Source organism: Manacus candei, unplaced genomic scaffold, assembly GCF_025592945.1.
Source record: "Manacus candei isolate 608988 ecotype Guabito, Panama unplaced genomic scaffold, ASM2559294v1 h1tg000003l, whole genome shotgun sequence".
NCBI classification, from domain to species: Eukaryota; Metazoa; Chordata; class Aves; order Passeriformes; family Pipridae; genus Manacus; species Manacus candei.
The window spans coordinates 2516692-2542545 of record NW_026138051.1 but is presented as its reverse complement, the minus strand read 5'-3'; the positions used below and the strand labels follow the sequence as shown (position 1 = coordinate 2542545).

The 25854-nt window shown below is 52.9% G+C and overlaps 1 protein-coding gene across 3 annotated transcripts; it reads left to right on the top strand.

Moving 5' to 3' along the window:
• Window positions 1–1489: 1489 nt before the first annotated feature.
• F8 (coagulation factor VIII) lies at window positions 1490–24767 on the top strand. 3 transcript variants are annotated; one of them, XM_051783277.1, is made up of 27 exons: window positions 1490–1576; window positions 1978–2154; window positions 5787–5911; window positions 6192–6314; window positions 6779–6991; window positions 7618–7689; window positions 8039–8146; window positions 9638–9859; window positions 10131–10368; window positions 10498–10672; window positions 11628–11721; window positions 11942–12153; window positions 12454–12604; window positions 12753–12962; window positions 14044–16765; window positions 17035–17200; window positions 17996–18202; window positions 18685–18913; window positions 19010–19192; window positions 19398–19514; window positions 20691–20762; window positions 21052–21137; window positions 21625–21780; window positions 22579–22723; window positions 23554–23702; window positions 24003–24179; window positions 24371–24767. In XM_051783277.1, the coding sequence occupies exons 2-27, from the start codon at window positions 2003–2005 to the stop codon at window positions 24524–24526; spliced, it is 6660 nt and encodes a 2219-aa protein (XP_051639237.1). In that variant the 5' UTR covers window positions 1490–1576; window positions 1978–2002; the 3' UTR covers window positions 24527–24767. The 3 variants fall into 3 exon arrangements, with proteins under 3 accessions (XP_051639237.1, XP_051639227.1, XP_051639217.1); XM_051783267.1 differs by lacking the exon at window positions 1490–1576 and adding an exon at window positions 1658–1852; XM_051783257.1 differs by lacking the exon at window positions 1490–1576 and having other exon boundaries at window positions 1658–2154.
• The last annotated feature ends 1087 nt before the right edge of the window (window positions 24768–25854 follow it).

The window sequence follows — 25854 nt, the reverse complement described above, 5'->3', positions numbered from 1 at the left end:
ATTATTTTCTTTCTGGTCCCCTGGGGTAGACCTCATCTCTCCAGTTTACTCAAATGTCTCTGGGTCAGGAACATGGACCTGCCTCTCTGTAGCTGAAAATGGTTAAACTCAGCAAGTCAGCACTTGCCAGTGTCACAACCATTAATTCCTGACTGTGTCCAGGCCCCTGCCACTGCAGCCTCCAAGGGACACTTTTCCACACAACCCTCTTACCTCCAGTACTGACTACTCTTCTAGTTCACTGCCGCAGGGCAGGTGACGACAAGCACCCTGGGGCATCCCCAAGTGTGACACACCACTTGTTTTGTCCCAAAATGCTTGCTGAAAAGAGTGGGGTGGATTGTTGATGACTAAGAAAGGGATCCCCAGGCTGGGCATGGAGCCAACCACTGGTGCTCGAACTGGAGGAAATGTGTTTCTTGCTGGCTTTTTGCCTCCCCAGGAGCTGGGTGGATGATGTGGGGGAAGCACTTTCTGCCCCGAGTCCTGGTGCTCTCTCTGCCAGCCCCTGGGTGAGCACAAGGAGTGGGAGCAGCTTCTTGGAAGGTTGGGTTTTAGCGTGGGCTGAAGGGGCTCCCCCCCAGTTCACCTCGCTGCTGCTGTGGGAGCTCTGGCCACACACAGATGCCCAGGATGGTTTTCCCCCTTGTGCCCGAGGCTGCCATAAGGAGAGTGGTGGGAAGAGAGTGGGTGTCCCCAGTGAGGTGGTGAGAACTGGCCTTTCTGAGGGAGGGGGGCAGAGTGTGCTCGCTGTGGACATGGGTTGCTCCTGCACAGAGAGCTTGTGGGACTGGGATTCTCAAAGTTGTTCCCAGGCTATGCTAGGCTACATGGGGCAGGGGGACATCAGGGAATGTGTTTCTGCATCTGCTGGGATTGCCCCAGACTGGGGGGCTCAGCTTCTGTCTCCTGTCCCATCCCCTACCTGTCCCACCTGCCCCATGCTAAGGATTCATGTCAGAGACCCTAAAACTCCCATCCCTCCCCTACCTCCACTGTCTCTCTCCATTTCCAGTCACCAAGACCTGTCACATGGATGCTTCTGCACAAACTGGGACTGCCACCAAAGGGGTCACCACCCCTAGTGCACTCCTGCTCTCTCACAACTTGATTTATGGGACGTTTCCACGCCTCACTCTCCCAGTGGACGCTGGGACCATCCGGGGCGTTCCTCCTCATCTTCCTGCCTTCGTGAGCCAAGGGACAACCATGTGCCAGTGCGTGTGCCTGAGCACACGTGTGTGCATCGAGGGGGGAGGGGGATTTCCTGGGCTTTTAAAAAGAGGTATTAAAAATTTGTGAGTAAAATGAAAGAAATTTGCAAAAACATTTCAGTGCCAGCTTCTCTGAGCTGCAGGACCCTGGGAGGAGAGAAGAAATGTGAGGTGAAGCTGGTGGGAAGGGGATTCCCTGGGATCACCCCAACCCTCTCCCTCCCACGTGGCTTGAAGTGAGGTTGTGTGGCTAAATCATCACTGCCTGGGGTGAAGGGATCCCGGGGACAGGGATAACCCCACATACGTACGTGCGTATGTGCATCCCTGGCAACCCACTCTCCTCAGAGGTGACATAGAAGGTGAGACCAGGCAGAGACCACACCTAAATTCTGCTTCCTCTGCAACCCTCCCTTTCCTCATTTTGCTCCCAGACACAGGCCAGGACACGGAGCCAGCTGAGTCCTGCAGCGGAACTTACCGCTGTGCTTGCCCTCCCTTTCCTTTTGTTTTTTCCTCTCCTCCTGTCACTGCCAGAGGAAAAGTGGGAGAGTCCATCACTCACACACTGCTCTTTGCACTAACCTGCTCAAGAGATTCCTCTCCTGACATCTTTGAGAAACTCTCCATTGCTCCGAGTGAGTCTGTGGGTGCTGGCTTTAAATCATCATCTCCTGTGGATTACAACAGCTGGATGTGAAGATAAAGGCTTTTCTCTCCTCTTTCCTTTCTCGTTCCTTCCTTTTCACTTTTCCTCCTGAAGTCAGAGCAGTTCCCAGCCACGAGGCATGATGCTGGCAGGAGCCCTGTGCAGCCTCCTGCTCCTCTGCCTGGTTGAGGAGGGCACCAGCAAAGTCAGAAGATACTACATTGCTGCAGTGGAAACCGCCTGGGACTACACACACAGCAACCTGCTGTCCGTGCTGCAAGCGCCTGCAGGGTAAAGCTCTTTCTATTGCAACTCTAGAACTCTGCTCTGGGTGTTCTCCCAGCCTGGCTTGGACTGCACTACGAGCTTGGGTCCAGGCAGGTACATGGGGGGAACTTGGCAAGGTGGGTGCACTGAGCTGCTGGTACAGCTGGGAAGGGGTGGTGTGATGGGGAGTCACTATGTGCAACCCCAGAGGGGGGACTGGTGGAATTGAGAAAGAAGAGAGAGAGGTAATACTCGCTCTGCACTGCTGTTCTGCATTGCTTTATATTAATGCCATTTGCCTGTGACCCTTTAAAGGCCGTGTTAGGAAACAAGAGCTGGTGTTCCAGCCTGTGCTTTCTCTTCTGCTCTGCATCATGAGAGCTTTGGGAAATGTGAGGGGAGATGGGGACCTGTGCCTCCCTGCCCGGGGACTGCAGAGGAAGGTTGGCTGTGCCCCCCTCAGAGCAGCAAAGGCTTTTGATTGTGCCTGCCCGTGGTAAAATCCAGATTTAGTTATTTACATCTCTGTGTACATTACGTTGCTGGGGCTGAAATTTTTCCTTAAGGAACTGAAAATAATTTGTAGTGTTTGGGCAAAGAACAGTGTTTGTGCACAGTGATAAGAGGGAGGAAGGCATGGTGGTTTTGCCCATCTACTTTGGAGAAGGAAGGAAAACTGGCAGTTGCATTGCTCAGGCATCAGGATGGTGTTGTCTGGAGACACAGCTGGCCGGGACACACGTGGATGTGAACGGGCTGTTCTGAGCTCAGCATGGGGAGTGGAGCAGGATGGTTACATCCCCTGTGGGTCAAGCTGTGCCCATTCCCTCTGCCCTGCAACATCAGCCCATGGCCCCCTCTCAGACCCACACTGGCTAGAGCAGGGGTGAGCTGTGGTCAGGCACTGGAAACCAGGATCTAGGGATGAGCCAGCTCAGCCTGACCAGCTACTGTAGTCACTGTATTCAAGTTATGTTGGTTTTCCCCCTATTGGTTACTTCAATAGGAAAATTGCACACAACCCCCCCCCCCTTTACTAATCCCCCCTACCCTGCTTTCACTGATATTACACTATGGTGAGATGATGACTTCACTCACAGTGTAATTCAGCCCTGTGGCTTTCCATTTCAGCACTGGCTTTAGTGATGCACTCGAGCACTGTTTCTGACCCAGGAGTGACTCAGGGGACCTGACTGCCTGGGAATAAGCAGGGCATTGGCAGCAGTCTGGGGTCACTTGTCCTTCTCTAAAACAGGGGAAGATAACTTTGGCTTTCTCAGAGGGATTTGACTGTGTGTTCCACACCAGGGAGGCAGAGTATTCCCGGGCAGCACAGGCTCCTAGGGAAGCCATGGTGGGAACCAGGGCTTGCTCTTCATGGCTGTTTCCAGCTGGATGACAGAGCCTTTTCCCTGGCCCTGTAGACTCAGCCCAATTCCCCAAAATGTGGGGAGGGCACAGAAAACCAGCCAGACTGGGGAGAAGGGAGACCTGGGAGTGAGCCAGGAAAGCATGGCAGGAGCAGAGCTGCCACTGGAGCTGGGTTGTCTCCGAGCTGTGTGTGGGGTATCTTCTGCTCCACCCATTCTCCCTCATGGTACCAGCATCTCATGGAAACTCCTAAAGGTGCATCTCCAGGCAGGACCTCCAAAACCCTTGTATGTATGCAGTGGTTTCTCTGACATGCTCGTAGAAAGCTCTGTCAAACTAATGGGCTTATGCCTTCCCCATGATTTCAGTTTCTCTTCCTCCCAAACACAGACCTTTCAGCAGGGTTGGAGCCAGAACCAACACATCCTGCAACAGCCCTGGGGATCTCAGCTCAGACTTGGAGCTGGTGGACACGTAGCAGCCTATTCCTGAGCGCCTCGGCGGCGCAGGATGTCCCCCAGCTCCAAGAGATGAACAGATAGTGTGGCTAACAATGCTGATCCAAGGAGCCAGAAACTTATCTCCCTGCCTCAGCTTCAGCTGCCCTTTGGGAAGGAAGTCACAGGGAACCCAAGTGCAGACGACTGGCCAGAAGCAGTTGGATCAGATGTTCCTGTGCTGAACTCTGCCTCCTCATCCCCTGTGGGCTCTGCCATGCCAGCTGGGACCCAGCACTGAACTTTGTTGTCACTGAGTCTCCTCCCAGCCATGTCCCTGCATGCCAGCAAAATCCCCCTGGCTCCAGAGAGTTTCTGCCTTGTTTACTGCAGAATTAGCAGGACCAGACCCTCATGTCTCAGGGAGGCATTTTCAAATCTGGGCTTTCTGCAAGTTAGAGATTAAGGCAAAGCTTCCCGACAGTGGACAGCTGAGTGCCAGCAATCCTGCAGCACAACTAACTCCAGTGTGGGGACACCCTGGAGAGCAAAGCTGGGTCTGAACCCTGCTGCCATCGAGCCAGGAATGATAATGGTTTGTAGGCAAAGTCAGCTGAATGCAGTGGCAGTGCTCGCTGGGGCTGTGTCTGCTTGGGGCCTCCTGCCATCCTGAATGTGGGGCTATAGCTGTGGTGGGAAAGGCAGGAGCTGGATGGGTGTGTGGTTTTTGCGGGCATCCATCCTGCTCTGCCCCTGGAAAGGGAGCACCCTGCTCTCCCCACAGCACCCTCCGGCTGCAGGTGGCTTCTAACCAGTGGTGTGAGAGTGAGTGTGTGTTGACTTTTCCTAAATTTGAATCACTCTGTCTCCTTCCTCTTCAGCAAGAGTCACAAAGGGAAACGCTGCTGGAATGAAGGCTTAGTCAGAGCAGGAGAGCAACCCTCCCTGCTTCTTAAGTGGGAAGAAAATACCACCTGGCTTTTGCTCCAAACAAAACAAGGCTGGAAGCAGTCTCTGTTCTTACTGGAAATGGTCTCGGTCCTGAGGCTGATAAGTCAGCCTCTCAAATCCTTGAAGAAATTCATGGCTTTGCTATCCTGATAAATGTACTGGATTCCTTCAGGAAAATGAATTTGTTAAGCTGCTTACAAATAGAAAGTGGCCAGCAGAGATGAGTGGGATGTGAAATACATTCAAAGCTCTTTTATCTTCCTGCTGTGAAGCCTATTTTTCAGGGGCTGGCTGTAAATCCCAGTTTGGGCAGAAAAGAAACGAATGTGTGGACATTACTCAGACACAGAGCAATCTGCCACGACCTGCCATGCAGCCCAACACAGTCTGTTTCCTGGGGGGAGCTGGGGGGCATGTTACAGTTATATATGATGTGATGTGTCAGCCACACCTGAAGGGGATGAGGTGGGAGGTGGCTGCATGGCAGAGGCCACTGTGGCACTGCTATTGCAGCACTTCCAGTGCTCTGTGTGTCGCTGGCTGGAAAGCACAGAGCTGGACAAGGCTTGAGGCAGGAGACTGGCAGCAGTGCTGCTGCTGCTGTGCCCTCTCCCAGCTGCAGCTGGGTACAGCGTTGTGCCTGTTGCCCCGGTGTCTTCTTCCATCATGACTAACACCATGACATGAGTCACTGCCATGTTGTCACCCCTGAGCCGAGCAAACCACTTCCAATCACACCTGGGGATTGTCAGGAAATCCAAAGGACACAACAGGGTGAGCAATCCCTGGGGCTGGCACGACACAGGCAAGCTGGCGGGAAGGGGAGGAATAGGATGGCTCTTACCCATCCCTGGATGGGGCTGTGCAATCAGCCTTGGCTTTTCCTTCCTCCTGCAGCATTTTGGGGAACGCAGGCCCACGGCCCCCCACACCTGGTGTCCCTCCCCGCTACAGGAAAGCTGTGTTTGTGGAGTACCCCGATGCCTTGTTCATACAGCCCAAGCTCAAGCCAGCGTGGATGGGTAAGAAGCAGCATGGTGAGCCCTCGCTCTCCCCAACAGCGACCAAACTCATCCTGGTTTGGGTGCTGGTAGCCCTTCAGCCAGGATTAGGGAAGCACCTGGGTAGAGTCCCAGTGTGGCAGAGCTCCTGTGGGTGCAGAGAGCCTTGCTGGAGCCAGAGCAGTCGATGCTGCCATGCTACATGAGGGACAGCCGCTAACTGTGCAGGTGGAAAGTCGGGACTCTCTGGGGCTCATGGCAGGCTGTGAGCTGCCTGACCTTTTTGTCTTCCTTCCTTCAGGTCTGCTGGGCCCCACCATCCGAGCAGAAGTCTATGACACGGTGGTCATCACGTTTAAAAACCTGGCCTCCCGCCCCTACAACCTCCACGCCGTCGGGGTCTCCTACTGGAAGGCATCGGAGGGTGAGTTGGGCAATGGCCACGTGCTGCAAGCCTTTGTGTAGCACCTCCTGCTCTGTCAGGTGTGTGTCCCTCCCTGACCCTCCTATTCATGTCCCTCTATGAGGACAGATGGTCACAGAGCCTGGGGGAACAACATGACCAAGCCCAGCCCAGAAATGAGCTGAGATGAGCAAACCTGTATCAGTTACAGAGGTAACAGACAGGCTAAACCTGAGATTGGATACTTAGGGCCAACCTGTGCTGTCCAGCATCAGGACAGGTGGTGGATCCACAGCCCAACAAGTGAATCTCTGGCATTGCTCTGCTCACTGCCCTGAAACAGCCACTGCCTGTGGGAGTCAGTCTGGCTCCAGGGGCTGGGGTGGAGGGGGGCTGTGCTCTGGGTTGGAGGAAGAGACATTTCTGTAGCCATAGTGTGTTGGGGATGAACCTTCAGTGACATCTGGCCATTTCTTTGGTTTTAGGTGCAGGGTATGAGGATGAGACCAGCCAGACAGAGAAGGAGGGTGACAGGGTGGATCCTGGGAAGACACACACATACATCTGGGAAATCCAGCAAAATCAGGGTCCAACAGAGGATGACTCAGCGTGCCTGACCCACTCCTACTCCTCCAACACCAACAGTGTGAAGGACATCAACTCTGGTTTGATTGGAGCCCTGCTCGTGTGCCGACCTGGTAAGGGCAGCACACGTAATGTGTAAGGATGGGGACAGGTCACAGGGCTTTGTCAGAAGAATTAGAGGCAAGTTTGTATTAGCTGGGGTTCAGGATCAGGTAGGAGAGGGGGAGTACACCTGGGACACTGCCTGCTCCACAGTACCTGTGCCTGCTCTCCTTCCTTTCTTCCTTCAGTAAACACGGAGGTGATGAAAACCTGACTGTTATTATTTGCTGGGCACAAGAAGTGTGACTGGAGTAAGACTGGTCATCCCTGGTTGAGACACATCCTGTAGGTAGTTGTCCAGACCCCTCAGTAGTCACTGGAAATGAGTGGGCACGAGTCACCTCCTCACAGGGCACTGTCTGCAGGTTCCACTGACTCACCAGGAGCAGTTTCTCCACTGAGTGAAGTCAAAGGGAAGGCAGTTCAAACTGACCATTTGATGCCTTCTAGGGGCAGCTGCCTCTCAACCATGGGCTTTTGGGGACAGCAAGGCTGGAAGCAGGGCTATGGCAGTTGTGAGACAAAAGCAAACCATAGCCTGGCCTCGATTTACCAGTTCTTGGAGGGCACAAAGGGAATTCCCTGGGGAGGCAGGCATGGTGCTTGCTGACCTGATCCATCCCGTTGCATCTCGCAGGGACCCTGGTGAGCGATGGGAATGAGGACGTGCAGAACGAGTTTGTGCTGCTCTTCGCAGTGTTCGATGAAGGTAACGACTGACTGGCTGTGTCAGACCCTGAATTCAGCCTGGGGTGTTTGCTTTGCCATGGTGTGAGCGCAGCTGCTCAGCACCCACACCTCCTCCCAAGGGCTTGAGCCCCCCATCCAGTGCAGTCCTGCCATTCCTTCTCTTCCTCGGGTGTAGGGAGCTTGCAGCCTCCTCAGCTCTGCCATCCCACGCCCTGACCTTGTTCTCATCACACAGGCTAAAGCTGCAGGGAGGTTATGCCCTGTCACATGCAATGCTCACCACCGTATCCATGCAGAGCCATTTCTCTTTGAAGTTTTCTTTGAAACGCTCTCAAGTGAAAGCTGACTGCATCCTCTTCTCTCCGCAGGGAAAAGCTGGTACTCTGAGCCCGGCTCCCCTGCAGCTCCTCAGCCCCAGGCTCACAGCAGGACAGAGCTGCACACCATCAATGGCTACATCAATGGCTCACTGCCTGGTGAGTCCTGGTGGCCAGGGACAGGGATGGAGGGCATGGAAGGTGGAGCCAGGTCTGTAACCTCGAGACAGCTTGTGAAAGGGTGTGAGAAATTTCCAGGTGATGGATCTGTTAGGCTGTGTTCACCCCAGAGGGACTATTACATCTCAGCTCCTTGATCTGCCTTGCCCCTTTACAGTGGGGCAGGAGCTGTTTCCAGCTGTCTGTGTTGCCACACCTCTTTGGAGGTCTCAAGGAGTAGTGCTGGTAGCAAAGAGTTTCATCTTTTGTAGCCCCATGAACAAGGCTGGAGGAAGCACTGAGGGGAAATTTCAACTCTCACTAAAAAACCCCTGTGAGATTTCAGGAATAGAACCACAGAATCATTTAGATTGGACCTAACAATGCTGAGTCTACCACTAAACCATGTCCATAAATTGTAACATATACAAGGCTTTTAAATACCTAGGCAGCCTGTTCCAGTGTTTGACAACCCTTTCAGTGAAGACATTTTTCCTAACGTCTGACATAAACCTCCCCTGGTGCAACTTGAGGATATTTTCTCTTGTTTCTACAACAGTCCTTGTGGATCCGTGGAGCTTAAGAGCTGAGTAGATCTCATTGTCAGCTACTGTATCTGCACAGTGGGTTTTCCCTGGAGAAGGTATCCACCTCCACACCCAGCACACCCCTCTCTGGATGTGGGATCTGACCTGAGAGGTGTCTGATGGAGAGCTGGAAATGGAGAGCTGAGGGCCTCAGGGTGGAACCTCCACCCAGTTTCCTCTCAGGTCCCTGGGATCTGTTCCAGTCACCTTTGCACTCAGTGCCAAAAACAAGTACTTAACTCTGTATTTGTCTTTTTTTGGCTTCAGCTTCCAGGAACTTGTTGTTCACTTTCCTGCTAGATTACAGAGCCCTTCAGCACACATCAATTTCTCCCCAAGAAAATATTTTTAAAATGTAGTCAAATTCTTTCCCATTTCCTAAGCACACTGAGCTCTTCCTAAGCACACTGAGTGTCTCCGAGGAAGGAATTTTCTCCAGCTCTCAAATAATCCTGGTGACCTCTCTCTGCCCTTTGTGGCATTTCAGCTACTGCTGGGGATGTGCTGGAGCCTTGCCCCAGATCCAATATTTTAGTGTCAGCTTTGCCAGTGTTGTGATCAGAAAAATGATTCTCCTTTCCAGTTCCCAGTTTCCCTATTTATAGAGTCAAAGAGCACATCTATGTCTTTTGCCACTGCATCCTATTGTGAGGTCCTATGAGCACACCTCCCAAAGGCCTTGCCAAAGTGTCCCACTCTAGTCTTATCTCAGGAGGGTTGATGAGACTTGTGCCTCTGTTTTGCTCAGACAGTCCATGCTCATGTGTGAACAGCTTGAAGCCAGCACCTTGCAGGGCATGGGATTCTAGTCAGCTGTGTCAGACTCTGAGTCCATGACACCAAGAGTGGGAACAAGGGGTAAAGACAGTGCTGACTCCTGGGTGCTTTCCTTGTCTGCTGGCAGGTCTCACACTGTGCCTCAAGAAGCAGGTCCACTGGCATGTGATCGGGTTGGGCTCTGGGCCAGAAGTCCACTCCATCTTCTTTGAAGGCCACACATTCCTGGTGAGAGGCCACCGTCTCAGCAGCCTAGAAATCTCCCCTGCCACATATCTCACAGCCCAGACCATGCCAGGAACAGCTGGCTGGTTTCGGATGTTCTGCCAGATACTGTCCCACCAGCAAGGTAACCTCATTCTACAAGAGCTCGGGGGAAAAGAAGTTCAGGGGATGTCCCAGGCTCAGGGTTCTGTGCAGTGCTGCAGCCCCAAGGCCCCTCCTGCTCCACAGTGCTATATCCAGCTGCAATCTGGTCCATGACCTGATGGCAGGAGTTGACCCATGTGATGACCCATTTTATGGGACAGTAGTGGAGAGGATCTCTCCCAAGCAGAGCCTGGGGAATGCATGCCTGTAGCACCAATGTGACCCTTTCTGCCTGGCCTGTCTGAACCCAGCTGGCATGGAAGCCCTTGTGAAGGTGGAGGAGTGTCCTGTGGAACGCCTGTTGAGGATGGGGATGCTGTCAGACGAGCCAGAGGACATGGATTATTACCTTGGAGAAGAGGAGGAAACTTTTCATGTGATCCAAGTGCGCTCTTTTGCCAAAGACAAGCCTGTGACCTGGACTTACTACATTGCAGCTGAGGAGATGGACTGGGACTATGCCCCTGTGAAGCCAGTGTCTCTGGACAGGTGAGAGCGGGCATGTGTCCCCACTGTCCCTGAAAAGCTGTGTGGGTCCTTGAGTGATGGAAGGCCTTGCTCTGTTTCTGACAGTGTCCCACATGTGGCTGTTTGCTCTTTCTCTGCCTTTGCCTGCAGAAACATCTCGAGCCTGTACCTGGAGCCCGGCCCTCAGCGCATCGGTTCAAAGTATAAGAAGGTGGTGTTTGTGGAGTATGAAGATGTAACCTTCAAGAAGCGCAAGGTGTCAAATCAGCTTGACAAGGGAATTCTGGGGCCTGTCATTAAGGGAGAGGTTGGAGATGAGTTTAAGGTAAGGGACATACTGCTTTCCACCAACAGGGACTGCAAGGGGAAACTTCAAAGCTTGGTGCTGTTCCTATAATTGGAACTACTACCTGGTTTGTGGCTAATGTCTGGTAGAAGTCCTTGGGGTGCCTTCTCATGTTTGGTAATGTCCAAAGCTCACCAGAAAGGCAGATGTTACTGGTAGCTAAAGCTAAATATTCTCAGTAAGATCAGCAGAGATACACAGGATATGGCCCAGTTCCTTTGCTTGCAGGTGTCTTAGTATTTGTGTGAATTAATCCATGACCCAGCATCTTCCTCTGAGGCAAGGGTGTCCTCTCATCCTCCACTCTTCTCCATCTGTTTGTTACTTTACAGTATTGGGGGCTGTCACTTGTGCCTCCCCAAATGCCTTTACTGATCACTTGACTTGTTTTCTGCTAGGAGGAATGGGATGGTTTCCATGATCTTCACATTTCTACTCCCTTCCTCAGGTTCCCTGTGCAGTTGTGGGCATGTTGCAAAGCCCTGACAGAGCTATTTAGAGAAATAAATGAAGGGCTTCATGCAGTGAAGTGGGGAGTACTTCAAAGCTGTTTTCTGATGTTCATATTTAGTGTCCTGGTCCTCTGAGGCCTTCTGGATTGACCTCTTCTGGTCCTATGTTTCTTCTGACTTGTATATAAAGTAATACTAAAGACATACACTTTCTCTTTAATAAATCTGGTATTTTCATACCCTCTCTAAAATGATCACCTTCCAAAAAATGGACAGTATAGACTCACCACGGAGAAATAGTAGTTTCTTCTATTCTGACTTTGTGATGCCAGACACGTCTGTGTTCCTCCCTGCTGATCCTTGGCAGGCAGCCCATCCCAGGGCACCCCTGCCCAGCATTTCCCTCCCTCACTAAGAGCAGCCTCAAGGGCTCACAACATTCAGAAATCATTAAACATTCCTGCTGGCTGTGCTCATTTCAGATAGTGTTCAGGAACCTGGCAAGCCGACCGTACAACATCTACCCTCATGGCCTCACCAGTGTCAGGCCATACTATGCCAGGAAACCCTCTCAAGGTAAGACATGTGCCTCTGCATCCTCCCCCAGTCCCTGGGTCTCCTTTGGCCAGATCAACTTTCCATACAGTCAGTGTGCCATCCTGGAGCGGGCACAGTTGACTCACTATGCAACTTGTGCGGGCAGGAAGCCTTTCTGACCTCTTCTAAAAAGGGGATCACCCCTTGCAGGAGCAGCCCAGGCTTAACTCATCTGCTCTTGGGTTCTGTGTGTTGCCAGTCAAAGATGTGAAGGACATTCCTATCCCCCCTGGCCAGTCGTTCACCTACAGCTGGAGCCTCACCCCTGAGGATGGGCCAACGCAGGCAGATCCTCGCTGCCTCACCCGGTTCTACTACAGCTCCATCGACCCCATCCGAGACACAGCCTCGGGCCTGATTGGGCCCCTCCTGATCTGCTTCAAGAAGTCCATGGATCAGAGGGGAAATCAGGTGGGTCCTTCCTTTGTTGCCTCAACTGCCAGGCTGAAAGGCTGGAATAAATGCAGTGAGTGAAATATTCAGGTAAAACCAAATTTGTCTGTCCTGTTCTCTTCAACCCTACCATCAGTCCCAATTCCTCTGCCTTCCCCATCCTCCCTTGCATGCCCCTTTTCTCAAACCTGGACCTTAACTCCTGTGAAATAGTGGTAAACTGTTCCCCATGCACCCAGGCTAAGACCTGACAGCTACACTGGGCCATGGGGGTGCTCTGATCAGACCAGGAATAGTTTCTTCCCTCTCCCTTTCCAGATAATGTCAGACAACACGAGGTTGGTGCTGTTTTCGGTCTTTGATGAGAACCACAGCTGGTACTTGGAGGAGAACATCAGGAGGTTCTGCTCTGACCCAGCCCACGTGGATACCCAGGACCCACAGTTTTATGCCTCCAATGTGATGCACAGTGAGTACTGGGCCAGGGGCTCCCTGCAAAGCCCCAGCAGACAGAGGCTCATCCCTGCCCCAGGGAATGAGCAGGGGACATGCAGCAGCTCAGCAGCCATGGGGGGAATGGGGTCCTTGTGTAACGTTTCACCTCTGCCTTCTTTCAGCTATTAATGGCTTTGTATTTGACAACCTCCAACCAAAACTCTGCCTGCATGACGTTATGTATTGGTATGTCCTGAGTGTTGGGGCACAGACAGATTTCCTCTCCATCTTCTTCTCTGGAAACACATTCAAGCGCAACACGGTCTTTGAGGACGTGCTTACCCTCTTCCCATTTTCTGGAGAAACAGTCTTCATGAGTTTGGAAAAGCCAGGTTAGTAACATGGGCTATTCTATAAACCATGGGCTGTGCTATCAACCAGCACAGCAGAGATCAGTGAGCACCTCCAGCCAGTTCTTTGGTACCTGATTGCATTTTGAGAGGTCTGAGAGCAAAGGGAACCCTGGAACATCCTGGAACAGCAAAGTGAGAGGCAATGACTAAATATTTCAAAGTCTAAATTAAATAAATTAAATTACTGTGTTTTACTTCATCAACAGGGTGTGTTAAGGTCACCCATGATGCCAAGGCTGGCTGCAGTAACTTGAACCCGGTGGACATTTGCAACCTTGGCTCCCAGCTCAGAGGTCAAGAGGAGTGGCAGTGCTGTCCTGGTTGTGGGTTCAGCTGCTGGTCACAGCAGTTATCTCCACACCTTTGCAAGGACAGAAATCAGAGCCATGGGGAAGTCCTAGAAAAGATTTACTTCAGAGTTCAGTTACATTTCCCCCCACTCAGCATTTATCCTTAGCGTTTGCAAAAGCAGTGCTGTCAACCGTGCCTTCACTCCCAGAGGAAACACAGGATTTACCATGTGATTGCAAACACTGATATGATGGTCATGAGCACTGCTCCCTGAGCCAAGCTGTCAGACACCCCAGGAAGTGTTCTAAAAGCCAGCCAAGCATTGCATCCGTTCGAGCTCTGGTATTTGCCTGCTGCTCAGAAGCAGAGAAGCAGCTCAGCCCTCTCCAGTGTCAGAGCCCAGTTATCACACACCTCACCCACTCTGGGTGCCTGCTTGCTGCAGGGAGCAAACACATCGACCAGGGAAGTGAGCAAGAGGCAGCCTCTCATTTCTCTCTCCTTCGGTGGGAGAGACATGGTGACTGTGTTTGGGAGAGGGGTGTATTTGACAGCACTGGTATGTCTTTGGGGGTGGATTATGGTGATGGTGCTGTGAGTCCAGCTATAAGATACTCTAGGGACTATGAAAACACAAAATCACTACCACGAACCAGAGGCTGCTTGAAAATACAGGTTGCACTAGCAAGGGAGCAGCATGGGGGTGGCACCTCTTCCGATTTCCCACTGCGGTGAGCTGATGGTGTCCTCTTGTCCTCTCTTGAGACAGGTGTCTGGACACTGGGGTGCCTGAATCCTGATTTTAGAGACCGAGGGATGCATGCCAAGTTCACGGTCTCAAAGTGCCAGTATGAGCAATACCCTGAAGAGGAGGATTATGTGTATGCAGATGAGGAGCAGGAGGCCTTTGAATTCCAACCCAGGGGCTTCTCTGAAACAAAGAGGTGGCACAGGCCATGTGTGAACAAGCAACTGAACAACATCACCTCTTCCAGCAATGAGACAGAGAAGACAGGATTGTGCTTGACAGAACCCAGACCTGGGGCCCTCCTGAGCAGTGGCAGGACTTCTGATCCCTCTTCCAATGGCACATCAACATTTTTAGGAATGATGCCAAATCCCCCTGATATTTCCATGTCTTCTTCAGAGACAAACTATGAGCCAGTGTCCTATGAGTCCTTCCTGGAAGATGAAGAATCATCAAAAATCATCAGCCAGGGTGAAGGATTTGGAGCTGCCCCACCTGGAGAACCCTTAGCGAGTGTCAGTGGAAGGGTCCATGGTACTGTGAGTTCAGAAGAAGGTCAGCAATGGCTGCACCAAGCCATGCCAGCTCCAGAAGATGCTCTGGCAGGAGCAAAGGTGACAAAAGTCTCAGAGGTGCAGGAGCCAGTAAAAAGGACGATGGTCCAGCCTGGTGGTATGAGAGAGATCCTGGAAGCAGAGCCTCAAAAAACAACTGCTCATGCAACAAGCCTCTGGGACTCAATTGCCGCAAGCAAATCTCCTCTTCAAGAGAGCAGGAGCTCATTTCACCAGAATGACCTGGAGCACAGTCTGAGACTTCAAGACATGTCTTCACAGGGTGCTGAGGACAAGTTGCTGAGAGGGGTTGATAAAATATCCTTTAATCTATACGACTCAGAGGAGACAATCACTACAGAACCAGCTTCAAATATTGATCATAACTTTTCCTCCACACTGACAAATTCTTCTGCATCTTCATATGAGACAGAACATAACAGGATTTCTCATGCTGTAGCTCACAGTCACACCATAGAAAGCAATTATTCATCAAATGATCTAGATGCTAGGCTAGAAAAAAGACCTGACAAAGTGATTTCACAACGCTTTTATGAATCCTTAGAAGAGAAAAATGCTTCTTTTTCAGACAAACCTGTACAAGAAGAAATCTTCACAGAGGAGAGTAACTCCTTGCCTGCAGAAAGTGGCACAGAACAAGAAGCCCGTGAACTTGCCAAAGGCACAAGCCTTCTAGACACCACTTTTGCACAGACCAATAACCTTCAGCCTTCCAGCTACATAATGACAGAAGAGAGGGATGAAGTAATTTTGGAGGAAGTGTTTCAGGATAATACAGCTGCTAAGGAGTTATCAGAGCAGGACAGTATTACCTTTCCTCAATCGAATGTTGTGGTCAATGACACAAGGCCATTCCCAAACGGTTTCTTAAAGACCCGTGAGCAGTTTCTGGGACACAGAGCTCCAGCCACAAGCATGAGTGACCCTGACTGGAGACCTCGACCAGCCAGGTCACTGGGGAGCAGAGGCTTGGTGCATGGTCTGGGTCTTCCCAACACCAGGCAGCCCAGCAGCAGGAAGCCCCTCTCCGATGTTAAGAGAGCAGAGCAGGATCTGGCCAGCCAGACCCCTGAGACAGCAGTGAATAAGAAAGCCCCAAAGGTGTGTGGACCTCATTCTCCTTTTTGCAGCACTCGCTTCAAAAAGAGGTCCCTGATATCAAGTGACACTATGCCTGAGGTGATGGTGGCCCAGCAAAGCCTGGAAGAAAAATCCAACATGGTTGAGAGGAGGCTACCCCCGGGTAGGGATGCTCTGCAGGCTGATGAGATGTCTCCTGAGGGGAGGCCAAGCACAGATGGGGGTGCACAGAGCAGCAGTGAAGGGGTCCAGCGTGGCGGACGCTCCTTGCCCACGGGAGGAGCAGTGGGGACTGAGGTGACCGTGGCAGGAAGCAGCCCAGAAATGCAGGTTGCTGCTGAGGCTGCAGACCTGGCTTCTAATTGGGACCCAGTCTCCCTGGGGGCAGCAGAGTACACGGGGGGCTTTCAGAGCCCAGCTTTGGCAGAGCTGCAGCCAGGCAGAGCTGTGGTCTGGGGCGCTCCTGGGAGTGAGCAAGCTCAGGGGAGAAGCAGGATGGAGGAAGAGACAAACTCTGTGGAGCAGCTGGGTCAGTTCAGTCCTCAGTCTCAGCAGACCAAGGCCAATGCCACAGAGGACTACGTGCCTGAGAGAATGTCTGGGCAAACCCCAGAAGAAATGCCTACAAAATCAGCCTTCAGAGAGAACTGCTCGCTGTCTCCAAGTAATCCCCCTCACAATGACACTGCCAAAAAAGCAGCCGAAGACAGTCCTCATCGATGCCAGGTGCTCGATGGGGAAGATGTCCTCAGAGAAGCAGGGAAGAGAGGGGCCCAGGGCCTAGGAGAGCCCAAGGAGGATGGTGAAAGCAATAACATAGCTGGGGAGAGGAACCATAGCTCAGGACATAGGGAGGAACCAGCTCTGAACAACGGGAGCAATTCCAGCCCCTCAGGGTCAAAGGCTGCCAAGTCAGACTATGATGAGTACAGTGACACAGAGGAGACTATGGAGGATTTTGACATCTACGAGGAAGACGAGCACGACCCGCGTTCCTTCCAGGGGGAGGTGCGGCAATACTTCATTGCAGCAGTGGAGGTGATGTGGGAATATGGGAACCAGAGACCCCAGCACTTCCTAAAAGCAGCGTAAGTGTAATTATCCCTCCTGTTTTCCTCCTGCACTTCATGGCATGCCTTGATGCATGAGCTGGCATGTGCTGGCAGGCAGGATCACAGGTCTATATGGGTACAACCCAGCCAAGCAGCCCAGGGGGAGGATGCTCCCAGCACCTCCCCTCCACCCTGGGGAGTTCTGGAACAACAGAAACATTGAGCTTCCTTGTGAATGGCTCTGTATCACCCCTGCCCTGCAGGGACAGTATCACCTGACTTACTTACCTGCCCTCCCCCAACAGGGACCCCTGGAGCAGCAGGAGGAAGAATTCCTGGAGGTACCGCAAGGTGGTTTTCCGGGAGTACCTGGATGATTCTTTCACACAGCCAGCGCAGCGGGGAGAGCTGGATGAACACCTGGGCATCCTTGGGCCATACATCAGGGCAGAAGTTGAAGATGTCATCATGGTGAATTGAAAGTTCCTGTTTCTTACAAAACCACAAATACCCCCATTGCTGTCTGTGCTCAGCCAGAGGGGGTGCTGAGGTGGGCCTGCAGGCTCTGCAATGCCCACGGGTTAATCTTCAGGGCCCAGGGGCTGGAGCTGTTGGCATGTAGATGCCACCATTCAGAGGGACCTCAGTGGCTGGAGGGCTAGCAGGAACCTCAGAGTTCAGGTGCAAAGCCCTGGACCTGAGACAGACCCAGTCTCTGCAACAGCAAAGCCTGAGCAGCTCCTGGGCTCCATGCAGAGTCTTTTGGGTGAAGGGGTTGCAGAAAGCAGGGCTCAGTACAGCTTTTTTAGGTGCTCTATGTGAGGGCAGACTTGGGCTTCCTGTACCACCAAAGGTCCTTCAACACCCACTTAAGAAAGAGGTGGAAGGCTCTTCACTGGGCTCAGGACTTGTGTGCCTGGAGGAGTTGCCCAGTTCTCAGGAAAATCTTCATCAGGATGGATTCAGCACCATTGGGCTCCAGAGACAGTGGTGTAGCTGACCTTGCTCCCACTGAGCAGGGAGAGGGCCTCATCCTGCTGGCATGACCAGGATGTGCTTTCCAGTGGGGATCACACTACACAGCCACAGCTTGTAGTTCAGCAGGGGTTGGCCACTGTGTGGGGACCAGGTGGGATCTGGGCACCAGGGACTTGGCTGCCTCCTTCCCATCATCTGGCTGGGCCCATCCCCAGGGTCCAGGCCACCCTCATGGCTGCATGCAGCCCCCTCCCACACTGCTTTTGCTTTGCCTTCCCTCCGGTGCAGGTCACGTTCAAGAACCTGGCCTCACGACCCTTCTCCTTCCACTCCACACTGACAGCCTACGAGGAGACACAGGGCACAGAGCAGCAGGGTGGGGTGGTACAGCCTGCTGAGGTCCGGAAGTTCTCCTGGAAAGTCCTGCCCCAGATGGCACCCACCATGCAGGAGTTCGACTGCAAGGCCTGGGCTTACTTCTCCAATGTGGACCTGGTAGGTGGAAGCCTGCTCCATGGGGCATCCCAGGAAGGACAGATGGGCAGCACTCCTGGGTCCTGGCTGTGTGGTTGAGACATTTCCTTTAGGGCTGTGCTGAAAGCAGCCTATGGCTGTGTAGGTTCTCAGGTGTCTAACGCAGTGATGAATACATGCTGGTGCTTTCTCTTCCCAGTTGTACCATCTTATGAAACTTGTAGAGAACTATCATTCTGCAACTCCTTATCCCTCTGCCAAATCTGCCTGGATTTGGCCCCTGGTCCAGTGTTAGTCTAGTAGGGACTATGGGACAGTTGGACAGACAGACACCATGTCTCTCAAAAGCACATTCAAACACTTCTCAGCCTTTCCTAGCTCAGGGCAGAGTGGGGATGCCCCAGGGAACCCAGCATGTCCTTCCCACCCTGCACATGCCTCAGAGTGGGAGCCAAGCCAGGCCAGTCTCTGAGACAAACTCCTATTTCCCGTCTCCCTGGCAGGAGAAGGACCTGCACTCAGGCCTCATTGGGCCCCTGATCATCTGCCGCCGTGGGGTGCTGAGCCTCATCTTCAGGCGGCAGTTGGCTGTGCAGGAGTTCTCCCTGCTCTTCACCATCTTCGACGAGACCAAAAGCTGGTACTTCCCAGAGAACGTGGAGAGGAACTGCCTCCCTCCCTGCCACGTCCAGCAGGACAGCCCTGACTTTAAGAGAAACCATTCCTTCCACGGTGAGGATCTCGCCCTTGCCCTTTTCATCCCATAATCTATATTGGGATGGAAAAGCCCCAGAGCCTTGAGCCACTCCTGACCACTGCCTTTCCCAGCCATCAACGGCTACGTGAGCGACACACTGCCCGGGCTGGTGATGGCTCAGCAGCAGCGGGTCCGATGGCACCTCCTGAACATGGGCAGCACTGAGGATATCCACTCTGTCCACTTCCATGGGCAGCTGTTCAGCATCAGGACCAGGCAGGAGTATCGCATGGGAGTCTACAACCTTTATCCTGGTGAGAAGCAGTGCAGGCACTGTGCACCCCCCACCTGCCAGGGCTTCGTGTCCGTGCCCTAAGGAAGTGCCAAGCCTGCAAGGGGGGATGCTAAGGAGGGGGACTGGTTCTGGAAGTCTGGCTTTGTGTTTGCACTGCACTTGGCACTGTGGCACTCCACTACAGCCAGTAAGTCCCCTCTGCTCTGTTCTCCGTTCCTGACCAGGTGTCTTCGGGACAGTGGAGATGTGGCCCTCACATGCTGGGATCTGGCGGGTAGAGTGCAAAGTGGGAGAGCACCAGCAAGCTGGGATGAGTGCCCTCTTCCTCGTGTATGACTCGAGTGAGTGATCCCCCTTGAGCCCTGACTACCTGCTGCCACAGCCAGCATGTGTTTGAGCTCCCTCCCCCAGATCTCTCAGCCTGTCTCCTGGGGTGACCCAAGTGGGATCTTCTGACTTTTCACTCTGAAAGAAAGTCACCACCTCAGTCCTTGCCACCCTGCACAGCCCAGCAGAGAGCACAGAGTCAGGGGCACACCTGAGGGGAGGGCTGGGAGACCAGCCTGCAAATATTTAGGTCCCCTGTAAAATGCACTTAACCAAGCTAGTGGATGTCCACACTGTCAGTCAGGTACGGTGCCCAGCTGCCTAACCATATGTCAGGAGGTAAACTGAGGCACAGAGTGATGACAGGAGGCAGCAAGCAACACTGCCTGACCACAGGTTGATCTGATAGAAACAGCCCAAGGAGCAACTGCAAAATCCACAGGAAACCTCTGATTCCACCCCAGAACAACATGTTTCTAACTCACCATGAGTAAGCACTGGGGGAAGTGGCGGTGTGAGAGTAGTATTTTATCACACAGTGACAGTCTCTCTCCTGTTTCTAAAAGAGTATTAAATGTCAGCCAAAAAATGTTGCCATAAGTTAAAAATCTGCTTAAGATGTTGAATTCACGTTTTCCCCAGGAGCATTTGACACACAGTGGAGATGCCAGGATGTGACAAGTCGCTAATAATAATGATTATTATAAGAGACAAACATCCCTGTGCTCAGCAGACCAGAAGAGAGACACACAGAGAGAGGGGTGTCAGGTAGACTTTCCTTTAGCAACGTGATATTTGTTTTTAAAAGACACTGCCTAGCAACAAAAAGGCCTGGGAGCAAGACTTGGGTATAAAGAAGAGACACTTGTCTGCACTGCTGGGACATTAGGATGTGGGAATGAGAGGTCATGGACTCAGGGGTGGGAGTTTGGCAAGAGGCCGCTGTGGCTGATGCTGGGAACTCTCTGCTGCTGACATGGGGGTCAGCAGCAAGAACTTTCAGCACCCCTACAATGCAGGGATGGATGTGGAGGCATCTGAAATGTTGTGAGACAAACAAGCCCGTGAGCTCCTGGAGGCTTGAAAACCTCCCTGAGCCTGGAGGCTGCTACTCAGCCTAGGCTCTTCCTTCAAAAGCCTCGTTATCTAATCAGCTCTCCCTGTTTTTCGCCCTCCCCTGTTCACTGCAGACTGTCGGGACGCCCTTGGTCTGGCTTCAGGCCGCATTGCAGACTCTCAGATCACAGCGTCGGGGCAGTACGGTGAGTACCTGCAAGGAAGACAGGTGAGGTCAGGGCAGCTTCAGCCAACACAGCTCATGTGCTTGCCTGCCCAAAGTTCTGCTACACTGGGTGTCCAGTAGAGTCCTTCCTCCATCCATGCCCATGTCAGCTCAGGACATGGAGGTGCCTTCCCACATGTCTGGCCCATCGAATCAGTGCTCTGCCACCCTGTAGATGGCTACTAAACCCTGAGGTGATCCTCAGACTCAATCCTGCGGGTGGACTTGGCAGCTCCAAGTGCCCTCATGTCTGTGCTCTCTCCTTGCAGGGCAGTGGGCTCCTCACCTGGCCAGGCTGGGTAACACTGGCTCCATCAACGCCTGGAGCACCGACCGCAGCAACGCCTCGATCCAGGTGAGAGGGGCCCTGTGTCTGGAGGCACCACCGGGGGCATTACAAGGGCATGCTCGTGGCTGATGCACTGTGCAGGACTCATACGGATGGCCAGCGTTTCCCCAACTACATCCTATTGTTTCCCCCTCCCTTTGGGAGGGGTGCACTGAGACCCTAATGGCAGTTAGTCTGGTCATGGTTGCTGCTGGCCTGGCCCTATATCCATCCTCGGTGCAGCAAAAGGACCACTTGGTGGCCCAGCTGCATCACTGGGTTGTGCAAAAATCCCCCAAGGACCAAGTGAGAACAGCTCACCTGTCCAAACAGCTCCCCCCTGCCCTCTCCCAGCTGTTGTCTGACTTGTGCCCTTATGAATGAGTGTTTTAATTGGTTTCATAACCAGTGCTCAGTTATGTCAGGAGGAAGCAACATCACAGGTTTATAGTCCATTGCCTGAACATGGCTTGGGTTTGCCACCAGAAGTGAATGCCTGACTTTTCATTCCCAGGTGGACCTTTTGCATGTCATGGTTATTCACGCCATAAAAACCCAAGGGGCCCGACAAAAGTTCTCCAGCTTCTACGTCTCCCAGTTTGTTGTCTACTACAGCCTTGATGGGCAACGGTGGAAGGCATACAAGGGAAATACCACCAGCACCCAAATGGTAAGTGAATGGGTCTTGAGGAGGGTGTCCTCCCAGAATGGGGCCCTGGGATGATGAGGACTAGGGAGCTTTCTACACGGGGCAGAGATCTCCTGAGCCCCTGAGGTTAGGGCAGGAACAGAGAACATTCAGTGCCTGGTAACTGGATTGCAGATCAGAGATCTGCAAAGGACTTTCTGTCTCATTTTAAATTGTCTAAACTATCTCTTTCCGTGATCCCAGGTAACTCTGGGATCCACTGCTTAATATTATGTTGCATGTTACTTAGAGCATAGGCATAAGATTCTGCCTGAATACCTTTTTCAACCTTAAAGGCAAATTTGGCTTTCTAAAAACATTGTGTAGATGATTTGGAGAATCAGTAGACATTAGAAAAAAACACAACCTTAATATGTATAAGCTGATCATTCCATTGGGAGAACAAGAATATCCAGAAAAGCTTTCATTGTGTACACCAGCTGTGCCTAAAACTTTTCCCAGGTTCAAATGTTCCAGGACTGGCTTTTTTCCTTCTTTTTCTCCCCTTCGTTGGGTGAAAATATAAAACCAAGTTCCTTTTTACAGACCCTAAGTTTATCATCCTCCTCTTCTTTCTCAGTGGCTCACCCCGATTTGGCCCACTCACACTTCTCTAGCCTGAATCACAACTCAGGTCATTTCCCTGAGCTGCCGTTCCCTGTAAGGACGGTGATAAGACACAGGAGCGCCAGACAGGATTGTTCTTCTCCCCAGAAACCCTTGTCCTGCCTAGCTCTCTTTCCACTGGTACGACAATCCTCCTCATCCCTTTACCTGCAGAGATTCCTTGCAAATGTGGATGCAACTGGAGTGAAAGAGAACCGCTTCAACCCCCCGATCGTGGCCAGGTACATCCGCGTTAACCCCACTCACTCCACCGTCCGCGCCACGCTGCGCATGGAGCTCGTCGGCTGCGACCTCAACAGTACGTCCCACCTCCAGACACCAAGCACCAAAGCTGGGGGCTGATCTGATGGGGTGCTGGGTGCCAGCTCTGTGTGCTTCGGGACTCCCAGGCAGTTGTGGAGGGGGAAGAGGAGACTGGAGATGTTGTTGAGATGTTGAGGGAACAAAGCTGGAAAATCTCATTATGGTCTTGGAGATAGCAATTTCAGAGGGAGAGCCTGGGGCCAGCTCTCACCATCACTTTTTCCTGAAGCATCAGAAACTTCCAGCAGCAGCTAAGCTGATAGCTGGGGAGCTGCTGCCTCAGTCTGGGGGAGCAGGGAACAAGCAGGGACAGATGCTATTTGCTTTTCCTCTGGTTTTGCCACTTCAAGGCGAGATTGCTCTGGTCAGCAGTGGTGCTCTGGCATGCTTTCTTTGGCTTTGCACACAGCGGGACTCTGCAGCAGCTAAAAGCAGCAGTGGCTGTGCTGTCACCCCATGCCCCAAACCTGCCAGCCTGCTCTGAATCACCTGTACCCAGGCACACCTGATCACGCCGGTGCAGGGTGTCTACCTTCCAGGTATTCTTGTTCTTTCCCTGGAAACAGGTTCTCCTAGTGTCTCCTTATGCAACAAACATTCCTCCTAGATAAAATCTCCAGGGAGAAAAGAAGGTGGGACTAGTGGCCAGAGCCATGCTGCACACAGGGGCCCTAAGCAGTGCAGGGACCACGGCACTGCAGCAAAGCACAGGAGAATCTGTAACCAGGGAAGGTGCATGGAGGGCAGTTGGAGCAGTGAGCAGGCAGAAGGCATCTCTATGATGGGTCTGTTATACCCCTGACCAGCATTGCTACTCTCTTCCAGGCTGCTCCATGCCCTTAGGAATGGAGAGCAGAGGGATCCCTGACCAGCGCATCTCCGCATCCTCCTACAGCTCCAACGCCTTCTCCAGCTGGTCACCCTCCCTGGCCCGCCTGAACCTCCAGGGGAGGGTCAACGCGTGGATGCCAAAGGTAGCCCATGCAAGGAGACACCCAGGCAGGCAGCTGGGATCCCAGCTGGCAGGATGGGTGCTTGCAGCCTCTCCTAGTCAGGGCTGTGTGGGAAGTGTGTAGAGCCACGTGCACCGTGCAAGCTGCCCACTCACAAGCAGGAGAGTTGCCACATTGATTTAGCACCCAGCAGCTCCAACCAGATGCCTGGTGGGGCAGGTGGAGCTCAGGGCTATATGCAGGGCCAGCTCAGCTTCTGCTGCAATGAGTGTGTCTTTCTCATTGCTGCTGAAGGGTTGAAGGCACTCTGTCCTTCCCCAGAGCAACAGCCCCAGAGAGTGGCTGCAAGTGGACTTTGAAGTAACCAAGAAGGTGACTGCAATCACAACCCAAGGTGCCAAAGCTGTCTTCACCCACATGTTTGTGAAGGAGTTTGCTGTCTCCATCAGCCAGAACGGCAAGCACTGGAGCCCAGTCCTGCAAGATGGCAAGGAGAAGGTAGGTAGAGCTACTCCATTGCCATTTCTGAAGCAGCAAGCACAGACCTTGGCACCAAACATGACCTTTTCTCAAGAGCACTGAACCAGGCTGTGCTTTTTCCTCCCTTAAAGCATTCCAAGGGGTGTTTGATCACGTCCTTGCTATTCCAGTAGAGGAAAGCACATCCCTGGTTTCTCTCTCCTCTCCAGATTTTCAAGGCAAACCAAGACTATACAAGCACAGTGACGAACACCCTGGAGCCGCCCCTCTTTGCCCGCTATGTGAGGATACACCCCCGGCAGTGGCACAACCACATTGCCCTGCGAATAGAATTCCTTGGCTGTGACACTCAGCAGGAGTACTGACGGCTGCGGGGCCAGGCATGGGCAGTGCCAGCCCAGGGACTCACATCCCAACAGACACTGAACTCACCAGGGCTGGAGCCAGCCCTCCAGGGTCCTGGATGGCCGCCCCTGCTGCTGGGGAAGAGAAGTGCTGCAGAGCTTCACAGTGGCTGGCTCATTATCTGCCTTTTCCTGTCTCTCATCTGCCAGATGCCATATACTCAGATGTAATGCTAAAGAATTAAATAGTAATTTTCCAGTATCTCCCTGCATTTGCTCCTCTGCTCCAGCCTTGGAGTCTCTGGGGGCTCAGTCAACACTACCAGCAGCTAGTAATTAATTAGCCCCAGAGCTTCTCAGCTTCGTTTTGCACAAGTTCCTGCTGCTCCGGGCACAGTCCTGGAGGAGGAGGAGGAAGCAGCAGAGATAAGGACTGGGGGAGGCTGGGGGAGGAGGCCCTCCTCCAGGCGCCAGCACCCATTTCACAATCGGTGGAGATCAGTGGCTTGAGGGAGGCAGAGCTTGCTTAACCTGACTCAGCACTGGGCTTTGGCCCTCCACTTCCCTTCCTGTCCTTTCCGTAATGCCCCTTGCTGCTGTGACTGGCTGCCATCACCCTGCTGTCTGTTGCTGCCTTGAGCAAGGAGTTCTGTGGGTGCCTGTATCTCCCAGAGACCCAGGTGGGACATTGACTGGTGGATGAGCTGCCACCTTGACATAATCCCCAGCACAGTGTGCCACGGGCCAGAGCCATCTGCCCACTGCTGGTGGCTCTCCCCCTCCCTGGGACCTGCCCCACACAGTGGCAGAGGTTTCCCCTCCCAGGAATGACAGTGAGAAGGGGGATACTGGCTCCTGCCTCATGTCTCTTGTGGGGTGGGGACCCTCCACAAAAATGGCCACCCCACAGAGGCACAGAGCACCTGATGGGCTGTGGAGAAGGTGTGGGGTTGTGCCTGTTGGGCAGCACATTTCTCTTCCACAGCAGTGGCAGTGTCGCTATCACTGCTGGCTCCCCAGAACCTGCACCAACTCACCCCTAGTGCTGTAAGTCCTCCCTCTGTGACAGGGAGATGGGTGGCCCTGCAAAACTTCTGGCAGCTGATGTGGGTGGGAAACAGGGTTATGAGGGGGCTCTTGAGAATGGCAGGGGTCAGCTGGGTGCTGGCTGCCATCACAGTGGGAAGGGCAGGATAGGTGCACCAGCCCAGCATCAGCCAGTGACTGCCTTGGGAATTTCCAGGGCATCTGATCAGAATCAGGTGCTCTCTGCTCACACCTGGATGAGATGTGGCCTGCAGAGCTCCCAGAAGAGCTCTGTCAGCAGCACAGACGATGGTTGTGGTGGG

What these genes read in the sequence shown, in the direction of transcription:
- F8 (XM_051783277.1), top strand. Translation starts at nt 2,003, where the DNA reads ATGATGCTGGCAGGAGCCCTGTGCAGCCTCCTGCTCCTCTGCCTGGTT. An exon ending in GCTCAAGCCAGCGTGGATGG is followed by an intron (nt 5,912 to 6,191) that starts GTAAGAAGCAGC and finishes TCCTTCCTTCAG; the next exon opens with GTCTGCTGGGCCCCACCATC. An exon ending in CCTGCTCGTGTGCCGACCTG is followed by an intron (nt 6,992 to 7,617) that starts GTAAGGGCAGCA and finishes TGCATCTCGCAG; the next exon opens with GGACCCTGGTGAGCGATGGG.